Genomic DNA, 16786 nt, shown 5'->3' with positions numbered 1-16786 from the left:
ATATTCCACCTGCTGTGATAATGTGCTGTTTTCTTTTTACTCTCTCTCTCTCTCTCTCTCTCTCTCTCTCTCTCTCTCTCTCTCTCTCTCTCTCTCTCTCTCTCTCTCTCTCTCTCTCTCTCTCTCTCTCTCTCTCTCTCTCTCTTTCTCTCTCTCCCTCTTCCTCTCTCTCTTGCTCTCTTTGTGACTGAAGTAAATGTTAAACAGTCTTGCGCTCAGAAGTCACCACCCACCATGTTGGTTTTCAATTGGATCTGAATAAACATACACAGATGTACTTAAATTGCGGTCTGGAAGGAACACCCCGCTGAGGTTTGGTGTCTCCTCTGAATTACAGTAGCTATTGCGACCCACACAAAAGGACGGGGCTGCAACTTCTACTTTCTTAGCCATGCACTCATCAATCACACAAAATGTAGCTGTATCAAACATCTCAAGAATTCCGAATGTTATGATTTTAAAATTGGGGACTCTCTCTTCACATGTGCACATGAAACAAGCCCAAATACACAACGGGATTGTAGCTAACTGTATTTTGTAGCACTGTACCTAACTCCGCAAGTGTCAACCTTTTGATGAAATTTCAGAAAGTCTTGAAAATATACTGCACCACATCTGCTTTTAACTCAATCGCTGCCATTAACGAATTTATTCGGGAATTGAAAATATGATGTGGAGTGCCATTCCTGAATTTGTTCAGGTTTTGTTTTTTTCATGCTTGAGTGCCAATAAAGCGCTGGCCATGGCCTCTGGCAAAGTTTTACGTTTCCACAAGGGGCATCATTTCCCTTTTTTCCATGTTAGCGCTTTGTTCCAGCTTCAGCTGTTGTTAAAGCTCTATATAAACCAATATGAATGTATTGCATTGTATTTTGGACAGCCACCCTCATTTCAAGCTGATATAACTCCAGACCCATATAATTTAGGAATTAACTCTTTTTTCTGATGAAAGAAGAGAGTCTAAGTTTTCTAACCAAGTCTTGAATGTTTATGTCGTCCTAAAACTCAATATTCTGTGGGTCCTGGAATTCAAGTGACAAAAACCATGGCACTGGAGTGGACACATTTTTGCACGTCTAGCAGAGAATGAGTTAAACAGCTCTACTAATTTGTCTTTTGATTGATATTTGCATGATATTGTATAACATTTGGGTGTGTGCCTGTGTGTGTTTTCGTAGCTCCAACAGCAACATCTCCCAAGACAGATGTGCCAAGGCCAGAGGAATCCCTTCTCTCAAGTCAGTCAGTATCAAGGTGAAAAACCAATATGAGCATGTTGATGTGTATTTAATGACATAGTATGCCACTTGCCCACCCATTAAATAAAATAAATTAAATAAAATTAAATAAAATAAATAAGTAAATAAATACAGTAAAGTCTCGTTATATCGATATTCAAGGGAGTCCGAAAAAATATCAATATAACAGGGACTATCGATATATCCGATCCTGCGCCGAACTGCATTAAACAAAAGCCGCCAAAAGAGGGCAGCCAAGCGCCATATAAGAAACGGAGCTGGCCATTAGCTCCCCTTTTTTTGGGAGATGTTCCCCCAATGTTGCCTCAAAATGGCACATATAATTCTTTAATGATTGTAAACATGTATGCTTTAATCTTCAGAACTACAGTGTATTTGAAACATATTCATAACTGGATGTGTAACAAGAAAGCATATTATCCGAATCTGAAGCCATTGTTTGGATTCACAAGCAATGCAAGACGTCTTGGCATGAAGTCATTTTTATTTGCATTTGAATAAAAAGTGACATCGGCTGTCCTTTAATACACAGTATGGAATGTTAATAATTTTCAAAATCATCGCGCTTCAGCAGACAAAACAAGAAACATTGTTGCAAAAAACGATTGCATTCATATACAGTACAGTGGGCATGTACATAACACAACAGGGAAACTGCAACGCTTACATCTTACTGTATTATGTATACAATTTAAAAAAGTCATCAATCTTCTTCTGCTTCCCATTTTTACCTTTTAACACAAACACTTCAATCTCGTCTGCTACACACGAGCTCGCGTCTGAAAATGAAAATGGCTCTGCTACACGGGTGCTGGGCACGTAACCAAGTCACCTGACCAAGTCGACCAATGGCGCGACTGATGGCGTGACACGTAACCAAGACACGTGACCAAGTTGACCAATGGCGCGACCGATGGCGTGTCACGTGACAAAGTCACACGGCCAAGTCAACCAATAGCGCGACCGATGGCGGCTCATGTGACCAAGTCGACCAATGGCGCGACCGATGGCGGCTCACGTAACAAGACACGTGACCAAGTTGACCAATGGCGCGACGGATATATCGATATAAACAACAAAAATGGCCGGCGGGGGATGAAAAGGAGCACTGTAATAACCGGATTATCGTAATAACCGGGTATCGTACTAAACGGTACTAATTATACATAAAAAGACTAGAAATGTGCAAGGGAAATGAAAATAGTATCGTAATAAGCGGTACTATCGATATAACTGATATCGATATAACGAGACTTTACTGTAAATACAATATGTATTTGTAAATGGTCCCAACTCACAATTTACAAATAAGCCTAATTCATTTTCGTTTCAATGAAAAACATATAGGATACAATGCGTCTGTGTAAGCTCTCAGTCGTACAGGAGTGGTCCATCGATGAGAAGGTTTCTTCAGCCGTCATCTGTACAAATTTGAAGGTTTCGGACGTTTCGCCTCCTATCCAAGAGGCTTCGTCAGCGAACTAAAGTCTGACTAGGGCCGATACGACCAGTCAGACTTTACGTCTGTGTAAGCTCTCAGTCGTACAGGAGTGGTCCATCGATGAGAAGGTTTCTTCAGCCGTCATCTGTACAAAAGTGAAGGTTTCGGACGTTTCGCCTCCTATCCAAGAGGCTTCGTCAGCGAACTAAAGTCTGACTGGTCGTATCGGCCCCATTTATATATCCCTAATGTCCAGACCTGGTGGCGCCGGACACAGCTATGATAGGTCCCTACTCTCAGGTTGGGGGGGGGGGCGTGGGACCCCCCCCCTGTGGCCCCACTGATTGTTCCTACATTCCTGACTAACGATTGGCCTATTACACCCACTCCCCCCGGTATCACCTCATCAGCATAACGACCCTCATCAGCATTGCGAAAGTTGCCTAACCTGTTTTGCCTGAGCAGGCTATTGTATGAACGATCCAAATTGAACCTCACACCACCAGACCGGTTTAATGAAGGATTTTGTTGTTTTATAAGAATCGCCTCTTTCACCCCCCTTTCAAACCATCTATGTTCTTTCGCTAAGATTTTAACCTCATTGTCGTCAAATGAGTGGTTGCTAGCTTTTAGGTGCAAATGTACTGCCGATTGAGGCCCACTAGTATTATCCCTGCGATGTTGATAAAGTCTTTTTTTGAGAATTTGTTGAGTCTCCCCAATGTACTGCTCTTTACAATTTTCATTCTTACAATGTATGGAATAAACTACATTACTTTGTTTTTCATTTGGTAGCCTATCTTTTGGATGCACTAATTTTTGCCTTAACGTGTTTATCGGTTTGAAATAAGTACGAATTTTATGTTGCCAAAGGACTCTTTGTAATTTTTCAGAAACTCCTGCAATGTACGGTACTGCTACTCCTCTCCTTTTAGAATCTTGAGAATTATTGGTTTCGTTCGCTATTCTTTCTTTCTGACATTTGTTGAATGACCACTGAGGGTACCCACAGTTAGTGAGTGCTCTCCTGATATGTTTTGCCTCCTTTTCTCTACCTTCAGTGCTAGTTGGTATTAGTTTAGCCCTATGCTGGAGGGTTCTGATAACTCCTAGTTTATGTTGTAAAGGGTGGTTAGAGTCAAAAAGTAAGTATTGGTCAGTGTGCGTAGCCTTCCTAAAGACTTCTGTTTTTAGCGCTCTGTCCTCTTTTATAATTACTTTACAATCCAAGAAGGCTAGTTGGTTCTCTTGAATGTCCTCACGAGTAAATTTAATGTTGAAGTCTACAGAGTTGAGATGATCTGTGAAGGATTGAATTTCTTGTTTCTTAATTATGACAAAAGTATCGTCCACATATCTAAACCAGTGTCTAGGTTTTGTCCCTGGGAAGGATGTGAGGGCCTGTTTCTCCATCTCTTCCATGTAAAGATTAGCCACTATGGGTGAAACTGGTGAGCCCATAGCACAACCATGGATTTGTTTATAAAATTTTTCCCGAAATTGAAAATACGTAGTATTAAGGCAGATTTCTAATAATTGGCAGATGTGATCCGGTTTCAGTTTGGTTCTTTCATGCAGAGAAACATCCGCCAGCAGCCTCGTCCTCACCACTGAGACTGCTGCTGGGGTTGGGACAGATGTAAAGAGAGAAGTCACATCGTATGATGCCAAAGTTTCCTCAGGTTCCAATATGAGGTCTTTGATCCTCTCTACAAACCCTGTGGTGTTCTCTACGTGGTATTCTGTGTTACCAACCAACGGAGCTAAAATAGTTTTTAAATATTTGGCTACATTGTATGTAGAGGAGTCAATGCTACAAACAATGGGTCGGAGGGGGAACCCTTCTTTATGTATTTTTGGCAGGCCATAGATACATGGCGTGGCCTCTCCCGGGTATAATCTAAAATACATCTGTTTATCTATATGTTTTCCTTTCTCTTGCTTTTGGAGACAGTCAATCATTTCTTTCTTGTATCTATTGGAAGGGTCCCTTTTTAGTTGCTCATACGTGTTAGAATCACTGATTAACCTATTTATTTTGTCTTCATAATCCAATGTGTTGAGCAGCACTGTGCATCTGCCCTTGTCTGCTGGCAAAATAGTAATATTTTTGTCTTTTTGTAGAGTAGTTAACGCCTTTCTCTCTTCTAATGTTATGTTGGACGGAGGAAGTTTGGCACTACTGAGAAGAGCTGATATTTTAATACGTAGATCATCTGCCTCTGCATACGAAAGTTTGTTATTTTTAATAGCCGATTCAGTAGCTGTGATATAATCTATTGTAGGTATAGTTTTAGGAGTCACTGAGAAATTTAAACCTTTGGTAAGTACCGCCTTTTCTGTCTCTGAGAGATCTCTGTCTGACAAATTTTTGATCCAATTCTCCCTTGCAAACTGTTCATACCTAATTTTCCGCGTGTTTACCAGTAGCTGAGATTGTTTCAGTAAAAGTAATTTTTGAAATTTACCCTTTTGTCTCTCTTTGGTTTTGCTGTGGTGCCTCATATAACCGGATTTAGTAAATTCACACACTTCCTGATAGATTTTGTGGGTAAGATTAGTTTGTAATCGCTGATAATAAGTTTCTATTTCTGACTGTTTGTTTTGAGGCGATTCTTATAAAACAACAAAATCCTTCATTAAACCGGTCTGGTGGTGTGAGGTTCAATTTGGATCGTTCATACAATAGCCTGCTCAGGCAAAACAGGTTAGGCAACTTTCGCAATGCTGATGAGGGTCGTTATGCTGATGAGGTGATACCGGGGGGAGTGGGTGTAATAGGCCAATCGTTAGTCAGGAATGTAGGAACAATCAGTGGGGCCACAGGGGGGGGGGTCCCACGCCCCCCCCAACCTGAGAGTAGGGACCTATCATAGATGTGTCCGGCGCCACCAGGTCTGGACATTAGGGATATATAAATGGGGCCGATACGACCAGTCAGACTTTAGTTCGCTGACGAAGCCTCTTGGATAGGAGGCGAAACGTCCGAAACCTTCACTTTTGTACAGATGACGGCTGAAGAAACCTTCTCATCGACAGTCAGACTTTAGTTCGCTGACGAAGTCTCTTGGATAGGAGGCGAAACGTCCGAAACCTTCAAATTCGTACAGATGACGGCTGAAGAAACCTTCTCATCGATACAGGATACAATGTGCTTTACTTTCTGAATATCACGGTGAATCCAAATCTTGTCCTCTTTATCTGTTTCTGTCACATATACCCTTCGGCATTCAGATAAGATTCTTGTTCCTCTCCTCGCATGCGTACGTGCGTATGCTTTTTTTAAACAGATCTCTCCTCCTCTGCCTGTTACCAAGGCAACTTGTGTGTCCTGGATCCCCCAGAGTTCCGGTGAAGTCAGAGAGATGGATGAGAGGAGTGAAGTGGGAGAGAGAATGGGGTGTGAGGGGCTGTGGGGGGTTTCAGCAAGAAGAATAGGGAGATGATCTGGAACGTGGAGAGGCTGGCGTGAACGACAGAAAGTGACAGAGAGTGGGTGTGACCATGAAGATGAAGATGAAGATGAAGATGAAGAAGATTGAGTGAAGGAGGTGGAAATTTAAGTTGAAAGGCTTTTGTAGCCATCAGAGACTCTCGAATCGAGAGTCGAAAAGCGATGAAGGAGGACGCGGGGCCACGCATGTGTTGTTTTCTTGCCATTTATCTTCAGAACTCCATAAAAGCAGTCAGTCTCTCTTGTCGAGCCTATAATTGCAATTATACTCACTTTTAGTATATCTGCAATTATTCGTGACTCAAAGTAAACTCACTGAACAAATCCTGTGTGTGGCGTGTTCTCGAGCTAAACAACTGTTGAACGGCAAGCTGTGAGGTGAGGGATTAGTGGAATGATGTCAGAAGTGGGTTTATGACAGGATTTAGAGCAATTGCCACCCGACAAGACCTTGACAGTTATGGCTCGACTGAGTATTGTTTTAACACTTTTAAGCAGGGTCTGATTTAATTGAATTTGGAGTGTTTTTATGAAGGACATCTTAACGTGGAACAACATTTTTCCCATCAATGTGGTGAGTAAAACACAAAACTTAAAACCAAAGTATTATTCTTCATGTGTGTAACATCTGAATCTGTATGTTGAGTGAATGTTGCTTTTCATGAGTTCAGAATCAATTCAATGGGTTCATATCTCATCTGATACTCACTAATTTGGAGTTTTTCATTGTGGTGTTTCACTTGACTGTTTTCAATTGTTCTGTCTACTGTATTGCCTTTTACAAAGTGTGACTAAGTTGTGGAATTTACGCTGTGTGTCAAGTGTTGACTGCTGTCGTTGACTTGATTTCAGGTCCTCCTCAAGATCTGGCGTCCAGGAGTCAAGCTCTCCAGAGCATCCGGGCCGCACGTCTTCTCCAACAGCAGCAGCAGAACCAGCAGCAAATGGTCCAGATGAGCTCTGGCCAAGGCCAGGCGAGCTCAGTGGGACCGCCAGCTGACATGGGCTTACCTTACACCACCCAAGGGTCTAACCAGGGTTCCCTCTATGGGCTCAACCCCTCCACGAACCAAATGATCCACCAGCAACAGCACCAGAGCCAAAGTGTACAAGCCTCCCTCGGTCTTCCGCAGCAGCACAACCTGGTCGGTGGGCAAAACCGGCAGGTGGGTGCAGGTCCCGTGGTTGGAGCTATGCCTGGGGGACCCGGAGCCGGAGGCGCTGGAGGCTACGGTGGACAAGGGATCTTCATGAACCCCATGGCGCAGCAGCCCCTCAAAGGTCCAACGAATGCCAAAGCCCAAGCACAAAGACTGCAAAGTATGCTGGGACCAGGAGGCAGCGGACCGATGGCCAGGACAGGTTGGCCGCAGCAACAAGGACAGAGCCTGCAAGGCATGGGGGCCGGCGTGGTAAGGACAACGGGAGCGGGAGCCGACAGGGTGGGGTTCAGCTCTACTCAGGGCTATGGAATGCAGCCGGGTCAGCCTCAACGCGTGGCCAAGCAACACTTTCAGGGGCCGGGCCAGGGAGTGACCCAGGGGATGGACCCCAGGGTGGGCAACCCGGCAGCGAGTATGGGTGGCCCGATGGGCACTCACATGGGCACTCAGCCCAGGACCAACCAGTCTCGGCCCATGGTCATGAGCCAGGGCGTCATAAACCAGGTCGTCATGGGCCCGGGGTTGACTGGAATGGGGGGTTTTGGGCCGGGATTAGGGACCGGGGGGGCAGCTGGACCTTATGGACCCGCTGGGGTTGGGGTTGGGAGTCAGACGCAGGGCTACCAAAGGACGGCCAATCAAGACATGTCATCCTATGGATATGGGGGCGGGCCCTCTAGTGGAGGAGCCTTTGGATTGGCCGATGGATCAGTAGCAGAGCTGGACTCAAGTGACAGTTGGATGGAGGAGTTTTTCCCCAGCCAATAACCTGAAAGAAAACTGGATATGAGTTTTGACTGGATGAACTCAACATTTTATGACACAAACGGCGTCCAATGTCTATCTCAATTCTCAGTCATCATGGCCGTGCTAAACTGCAGAAGGGCAATGGTGGCAACTTTGACTCGTCTCACTTGTTTCACATTCATTTTCCAAAAGTATTTTCCCGTTCAAAATCTGAGGTGCAAGACTTCCCATATTGATGTCTCTGGAAGGTGCAGCTTTGATTTTCAGGTGTAGCTGTTGAATGAACGTTTTGCATGGCGACAGGCTTGTTGGTCAATGGAGCCAGTGTGTGACACGAGCTTTGGGTGAAAAATGCTCAGACGTTGTTCAGTCGATGACTTTCTGGTTGGACTGAACCATGGTTTTGTTCAACATTTGACTTTGAACCACAGACTCTGGACCCTCAAAAGCTGCCTTCCAAAGCCGTGGCTGGCGTGCGTTTGGTCACACGTTTCCGTCACAGCTCTACACCACACCACATTAAAATTTAACGACCGCAACAAATATGGGCACTCTGCACCTCAGATTGAGAATGGAGGCATGCTTTTGAATTCAAGGTGAAAGTTTCTTCCACAACCAAGAAGCCAGACACTAGCCAACTTGTGCAAAATGTCAGCAGGTGGTCAGCATGTTTGTGAGACGATTTCACAAAATCAGATTTCATGTCTTCAGCGTGCGTATGAGCACTGAGACACCATTAGTTCTCGTGCACAGTTATGAAAAACCCATATTGAGTGAGTCGAACAAATGTGTTTTTGCGAGACCCCTTCCAGAATTCTTTCCCAGTGTTTTTAATGCTAGCCTTGCTTTTGAGGTGCAGTTTCACTAGGATTTGATTGAACACAGCAGACTGATGAACGGGGAGAAAAAGTTGCCCTCAAGACAGCAGTTTGTTTGTGTTTGTGCCACGCAACTCGGTGCTTCACCGCTATTTACTGTGTGAGGAACTGAGATGGAGTCAAAAGTACTCTCAAATCTCCCATTTCTTGTCTTAGTTATGCCCCCCGCCTTGCAACACACAAATAATTCTGCCTCCACCTCACGCTCACTCTTTTCCATTTCATCTATTTCCCTCATCCTCCACCGACCCCTTCCGTCATTGCCACCCTTTCTCCAGGGAATCATTCCACTGTTGAAATTGTGAGCATCTCGGCCCTCGCCCACTTTTGCTAGGCAACTGGCTTTTTTTCCATGGGAGGGAGCGGGTGAGGTCTTGTCTCTGTGTGTGTCTGGGGATGACGAATGTCCATCAACATTCGAAGAACACACAGAGAATGAAGCAAATAGGCAGATCAAGCATTCACACCCACCTTGACTTGTATAAATTGCAGACACATCGACAGACAATTGGCAATATGGGAGCATAGTTGAGAGTAAGATGATGTGAAGGCCTCTGCCTGCTTGGCACAAAGCACAGCACATTCGTCAGGTGGACCGAAGGTGTATAGACAGCTGGGCGCTGAATGTATCCAAGCACCACAAGTGACTTCTTTTATTTAAAAAATATACATGAAAAAAAGAAAATACTCTCATTTTAGCCATTCTATCTTAGTTGCTGCATTTGATCCCTCAGAATGACGTTGTTTGTGTCTTGTCCCCCCCCCCCCCCAAAAAAAACACACACAACCAAATTTAAATTGGCATTATTTGATTTTCATTGTCTTTTTCCAAATCTATTTGTCCTCCTGTCCTAGCACAGCTTCCTCTTCCTTTATGTCCCCCTTGCTTCCCTTGCTTCCTCGTTGGCTTTTTTCTCAATAGCCCGGCAATGAAACAATCATTTTTGTTCCAACTTAAACCATATGGTGTTCTAACTGTAGACCGACTGTGTAGAAATACAACCTGTCCCACACTTTCCGAGGAAAATCATCCACTGCTAAAACATTGCGATTTATTCATTAGACTCTGCGATTGCTTCTTTGTCCCAAGTGTAAAGGCCATCAAATAGGCTCAACAGGTTACCATCCCTGAAAGGGTTTGAAAATTAGTAATCTAAATTTCCCCATTGTTGGACGATTAAAGGCTTTCTGATTCTTATTCTAATTCTGAACATGTGAACTCGTCTCTGCTTTTAGGTATAGCACCTCCCCCTTCCATAATTGTATCATTTGTGACACTGTGTCATCCGCTCATCTGTGTGAACCTTTGAAGGTTGAAGCTGTATTTCACATACCAGTAAGCCTTTTTCCCTGGAAAGCAACTCGCGTGCCATCAATGCATTTCTTTAGAAATGGTATATTGTAATCCAGCCCTTTAAAAAGAAACATAAGCACCATCACCCTTGAAAAGCTTTTTTTTTTCTTTTGTTAAATTTTTAGCGGCGGCAAGCGAGGTTGCTTTATTTGTTTTATTGTAGGGGGGTTCAAGTCCTCCATTTGACAGTTGGTTTTATTTTTTTGTAGCAGTTTTACATGGACATTAAAACAAAGCCTTTATTTTTAAGCCTTTCTTGTGAAAAGTAGCTAAACTCCAATGTTAGTAACGCTTTGCTGAGAACTCCAAGTAGGCTCCAGTGACAAATGCCGGAAACACGGTCAGAGCAGCCAAAATAGATTTGGAGTTTGTGATGTGATGAAAATCATTCTGCATCAGCGTTAGGGTTAGTCCTGTCTTCCTTCAAGTGAAGGGTCATCCTGACATATTTTTTTTTTATTCTTCAGAAAGACAAACTTCCTGCAACTTTCATTGTGTTCTGGGACCAACAACATTTTAACAAAACAAAACATACATACAGTATATGATGATGAGTATATATATGTGTGTGTGTGTGTGTGTGTGTGTATATATATATATATATATATATATATATATATATATATATATATATATATATATATATATATATATATATATATATATATATATATATATATATATATATATATATATATAATGGGTATTTGTAAAGATGTTTCTACAGGTTTAAATACACCAGATAATACAGCAGTCTACTCTGTGAATAATTACTTACTGTTTGTTAGGGAAAATAGAGAAGTATTTTTAGTTTAGCTTTTTTTACGTTTAACCCATCTGAGCTATGCCATTGCACTTCAGACAATGTCTTACTACTAATTTCTTTTGTAAAACTCCGTCTTTTTGTTTATCCTGTTTGAGAGTTGACTGTTCTGAAGCAGTGCTTGTTTCTTTTTATCCTGTAAAGAAAAATGCAGAAACTGTAACAAAAGAGAATTACAAAAGCTTGTTATGTTTTTCAAACATAAACAATAAAGAAAATGTTCTCACTGATCCTAATCTGTTTTTTTTGTTGTTGTTCGTTTCTTGGTCTGTAACGTCAGTACTGCTTGACATTGGCATCAAGTTGCATACGGTTGAAAGAAAAACAAGTTAGCACCTTGTAAATGCATGCAACTGTTCAATTGGTCATAAAAGATGATCTGATTATCACAGTAATACATGAGCCAAGTCTGCTTAAACTAAAATAACGCAAGAGATTATATGTTTTCTTTGGCCTGGGGGGGCAGCTGGACCTTATGGACCCGCTGGGGTTGGGGTTGGGAGTCAGACGCAGGGCTACCAAAGGACGGCCAATCAAGACATGTCATCCTATGGATATGGGGGCGGGCCCTCTAGTGGAGGAGCCTTTGGATTGGCCGATGGATCAGTAGCAGAGCTGGACTCAAGTGACAGTTGGATGGAGGAGTTTTTCCCCAGCCAATAACCTGAAAGAAAACTGGATATGAGTTTTGACTGGATGAACTCAACATTTTATGACACAAACGGCGTCCAATGTCTATCTCAATTCTCAGTCATCATGGCCGTGCTAAACTGCAGAAGGGCAATGGTGGCAACTTTGACTCGTCTCACTTGTTTCACATTCATTTTCCAAAAGTATTTTCCCGTTCAAAATCTGAGGTGCAAGACTTCCCATATTGATGTCTCTGGAAGGTGCAGCTTTGATTTTCAGGTGTAGCTGTTGAATGAACGTTTTGCATGGCGACAGGCTTGTTGGTCAATGGAGCCAGTGTGTGACACGAGCTTTGGGTGAAAAATGCTCAGACGTTGTTCAGTCGATGACTTTCTGGTTGGACTGAACCGTGGTTTTGTTCAACATTTGACTTTGAACCACAGACTCTGGACCCTCAAAAGCTGCCTTCCAAAGCCGTGGCTGGCGTGCGTTTGGTCACACGTTTCCGTCACAGCTCTACACCACACCACATTAAAATTTAACGACCGCAACAAATATGGGCACTCTGCACCTCAGATTGAGAATGGAGGCATGCTTTTGAATTCAAGGTGAAAGTTTCTTCCACAACCAAGAAGCCAGACACTAGCCAACTTGTGCAAAATGTCAGCAGGTGGTCAGCATGTTTGTGAGACGATTTCACAAAATCAGATTTCATGTCTTCAGCGTGCGTATGAGCACTGAGACACCATTAGTTCTCGTGCACAGTTATGAAAAACCCATATTGAGTGAGTCGAACAAATGTGTTTTTGCGAGACCCCTTCCAGAATTCTTTCCCAGTGTTTTTAATGCTAGCCTTGCTTTTGAGGTGCAGTTTCACTAGGATTTGATTGAACACAGCAGACTGATGAACGGGGAGAAAAAGTTGCCCTCAAGACAGCAGTTTGTTTGTGTTTGTGCCACGCAACTCGGTGCTTCACCGCTATTTACTGTGTGAGGAACTGAGATGGAGTCAAAAGTACTCTCAAATCTCCCATTTCTTGTCTTAGTTATGCCCCCCGCCTTGCAACACACAAATAATTCTGCCTCCACCTCACGCTCACTCTTTTCCATTTCATCTATTTCCCTCATCCTCCACCGACCCCTTCCGTCATTGCCACCCTTTCTCCAGGGAATCATTCCACTGTTGAAATTGTGAGCATCTCGGCCCTCGCCCACTTTTGCTAGGCAACTGGCTTTTTTTCCATGGGAGGGAGCGGGTGAGGTCTTGTCTCTGTGTGTGTCTGGGGATGACGAATGTCCATCAACATTCGAAGAACACACAGAGAATGAAGCAAATAGGCAGATCAAGCATTCACACCCACCTTGACTTGTATAAATTGCAGACACATCGACAGACAATTGGCAATATGGGAGCATAGTTGAGAGTAAGATGATGTGAAGGCCTCTGCCTGCGTGGCACAAAGCACAGCACATTCGTCAGGTGGACCGAAGGTGTATAGACAGCTGGGCGCTGAATGTATCCAAGCACCACAAGTGACTTCTTTTATTTAAAAAATATACATGAAAAAAAGAAAATACTCTCATTTTAGCCATTCTATCTTAGTTGCTGCATTTGATCCCTCAGAATGACGTTGTTTGTGTCTTGTCCCCCCCCCCCCCCCAAAAAAAAAACACACAACCAAATTTAAATTGGCATTATTTGATTTTCATTGTCTTTTTCCAAATCTATTTGTCCTCCTGTCCTAGCACAGCTTCCTCTTCCTTTATGTCCCCCTTGCTTCCCTTGCTTCCTCGTTGGCTTTTTTCTCAATAGCCCGGCAATGAAACAATCATTTTTGTTCCAACTTAAACCATATGGTGTTCTAACTGTAGACCGACTGTGTAGAAATACAACCTGTCCCACACTTTCCGAGGAAAATCATCCACTGCTAAAACATTGCGATTTATTCATTAGACTCTGCGATTGCTTCTTTGTCCCAAGTGTAAAGGCCATCAAATAGGCTCAACAGGTTACCATCCCTGAAAGGGTTTGAAAATTAGTAATCTAAATTTCCCCATTGTTGGACGATTAAAGGCTTTCTGATTCTTATTCTAATTCTGAACATGTGAACTCGTCTCTGCTTTTAGGTATAGCACCTCCCCCTTCCATAATTGTATCATTTGTGACACTGTGTCATCCGCTCATCTGTGTGAACCTTTGAAGGTTGAAGCTGTATTTCACATACCAGTAAGCCTTTTTCCCTGGAAAGCAACTCGCGTGCCATCAATGCATTTCTTTAGAAATGGTATATTGTAATCCAGCCCTTTAAAAAGAAACATAAGCACCATCACCCTTGAAAAGCTTTTTTTTTTCTTTTGTTAAATTTTTAGCGGCGGCAAGCGAGGTTGCTTTATTTGTTTTATTGTAGGGGGGTTCAAGTCCTCCATTTGACAGTTGGTTTTATTTTTTTGTAGCAGTTTTACATGGACATTAAAACAAAGCCTTTATTTTTAAGCCTTTCTTGTGAAAAGTAGCTAAACTCCAATGTTAGTAACGCTTTGCTGAGAACTCCAAGTAGGCTCCAGTGACAAATGCCGGAAACACGGTCAGAGCAGCCAAAATAGATTTGGAGTTTGTGATGTGATGAAAATCATTCTGCATCAGCGTTAGGGTTAGTCCTGTCTTCCTTCAAGTGAAGGGTCATCCTGACATATTTTTTTTTTATTCTTCAGAAAGACAAACTTCCTGCAACTTTCATTGTGTTCTGGGACCAACAACATTTTAACAAAACAAAACATACATACAGTATATGATGATGAGTATATATATGTGTGTGTGTGTGTGTGTGTGTGTATATATATATATATATATATATATATATATATATATATATATATATATATATATATATATATATATATATATATATATATATATATATATATATATATATATATATATAATGGGTATTTGTAAAGATGTTTCTACAGGTTTAAATACACCAGATAATACAGCAGTCTACTCTGTGAATAATTACTTACTGTTTGTTAGGGAAAATAGAGAAGTATTTTTAGTTTAGCTTTTTTTACGTTTAACCCATCTGAGCTATGCCATTGCACTTCAGACAATGTCTTACTACTAATTTCTTTTGTAAAACTCCGTCTTTTTGTTTATCCTGTTTGAGAGTTGACTGTTCTGAAGCAGTGCTTGTTTCTTTTTATCCTGTAAAGAAAAATGCAGAAACTGTAACAAAAGAGAATTACAAAAGCTTGTTATGTTTTTCAAACATAAACAATAAAGAAAATGTTCTCACTGATCCTAATCTGTTTTTTTTGTTGTTGTTCGTTTCTTGGTCTGTAACGTCAGTACTGCTTGACATTGGCATCAAGTTGCATACGGTTGAAAGAAAAACAAGTTAGCACCTTGTAAATGCATGCAACTGTTCAATTGGTCATAAAAGATGATCTGATTATCACAGTAATACATGAGCCAAGTCTGCTTAAACTAAAATAACGCAAGAGATTATATGTTTTCTTTGGCCTCACCATGGAAACATTTACAGTATATGGTGGTCAATGGAGAAGTCTTAATTTTTTTTTATGTGCAACAAATATCACACAATGTGAATATTTTTAATGGTGATACATACCAGTGGTGGGCCGTCAGGGCCAGCAAGGCCTTCTCTGCTGGCCTAACATAATCAGACATCATTATCATAATTATAATAAAAGTCAATTTCATTAAAAAAAGTATTATTTCTAAATATGTATATATATAATTATTCTACATACCGTTTTCTCGATGTTATATTATATCCATTTGGTTATGCTCCTTTCGTTGCTCCTGTTGTTGATAGAGTGCTTATGCACATTAGTAAACATATTACGTTATTTCATGTTAGTTTAGTACATATTATGTTATTGCATTTTCAATTTAGACTACATGGAATAAAGTATTAGTCGAACCGTTGTGAAAAGCAGGATGTAACGAGTATCAAGTTTCAGCCTATGTTCTTCCAACACTGAGTTGTCCGTAGCTGATTGGACAACAGATCGCTGCTGTGGACATTCAAAAACTAGTCAGAGCGGGAGCTCTTCACTTCTCTTTGTGATCTTTGTTCCTGTGCTCCTGACTTCGCTCCTGCCTAGACGAGAGAAGTATGTACTTTTTCTGTCTCACTAGAATAAAGTAGTTTTTGTTCACCATCTATCGTCGTCACTGATATTTTGATCACAGAACTTCGTTGAACACCGAACCAGTAGAGAAACAAGAATTTGAAACCAACAGTTGTAGTTTTAGGTCAGAGTTTTTAATCCAATCAGAATTCAGCTAGTTTGTGTCGCCAGGCTGTATGAAATCAGACCGACGCCTTCAGAATCAACAGTGAGGGCGTCTGTGCGCTGTACATGTAGTACAGCGCACATGTAACGGGCACATGTAGTTGATATACAGTTGCGATACCCAATCAGATCATGAGTTGGCACAGTAAGGCCAGCTAGAAGGCCTCCGTTGAACATGACGTACGCGTCCTGTGATTGGATACTCACTTTACCTCAGCCCTCAGCGGAGGCGGCGCTATGCAAATCAACCAAGCTGACAACAGATCAGACCCGGAAACTTTAGCAAAAAAAACAAGTATATCTACTCGCTTTTTTAACCCACAATGGCTGAAGGAGAGGACAACTCGCTGTCGCATGTAGGCAAGCCTATTCTCAAGAACAAATGAAAAAGATTTGTTTACTTTTGTTTTCAACAAATAGTTCGTTTTGTGAACCTCTTGTTGTTTTTCTTATATTAAACTGACATTTTGTAATTTAGCGTAAAATCTTGTTAAAGATTGCATATTCTTGGTGGACTTCATAAAACTTTGTGGACAAATGATTTTAAATTTCCTTTTATTTTTAAGTGTTTGCAGTATCACGTATAGTCCATCCATCCATCCATCTTATGCCGCTTATCCGGGGTCGGGTCGCGGGGGCAGCAGCTTCAGTAGGGAAGCCCAGACTTCCCTCTCCCCAGCCACTTCTTCTAGCTCGTCCTGGCGGATCCCGAGGCGT

At 42.0% G+C, this 16786-nt stretch overlaps 1 protein-coding gene across 2 annotated transcripts in view; it reads left to right on the top strand.

Annotated features, from left to right (window-relative positions):
• maml3 (mastermind-like transcriptional coactivator 3) overlaps nt 1-10914 on the top strand; it is a 203623-nt gene extending 192709 nt beyond the window's left edge. For both annotated transcript variants that reach the window (XM_089006344.1, XM_089006343.1), the window contains 2 exons: nt 1179-1254; nt 7007-10914. In XM_089006344.1, the coding sequence (XP_088862470.1) occupies nt 1179-1254; nt 7007-8085 (1155 nt within the window). In that variant the 3' untranslated portion in view covers nt 8086-10914. The remainder of the gene's footprint in view (nt 1-1178; nt 1255-7006) is intronic.
• The last annotated feature ends 5872 nt before the right edge of the window (nt 10915-16786 follow it).

Source organism: Hippocampus bargibanti, linkage group LG10 (genome assembly GCF_051943395.1).
Source record: "Hippocampus bargibanti isolate YZ-2025 linkage group LG10, ASM5194339v1, whole genome shotgun sequence".
In the NCBI taxonomy this organism is placed as follows: domain Eukaryota; kingdom Metazoa; phylum Chordata; class Actinopteri; order Syngnathiformes; family Syngnathidae; genus Hippocampus; species Hippocampus bargibanti.
The sequence above is the reverse complement of the archived record's forward strand: the minus strand, read 5'-3'. Positions and strand labels throughout refer to the sequence as shown.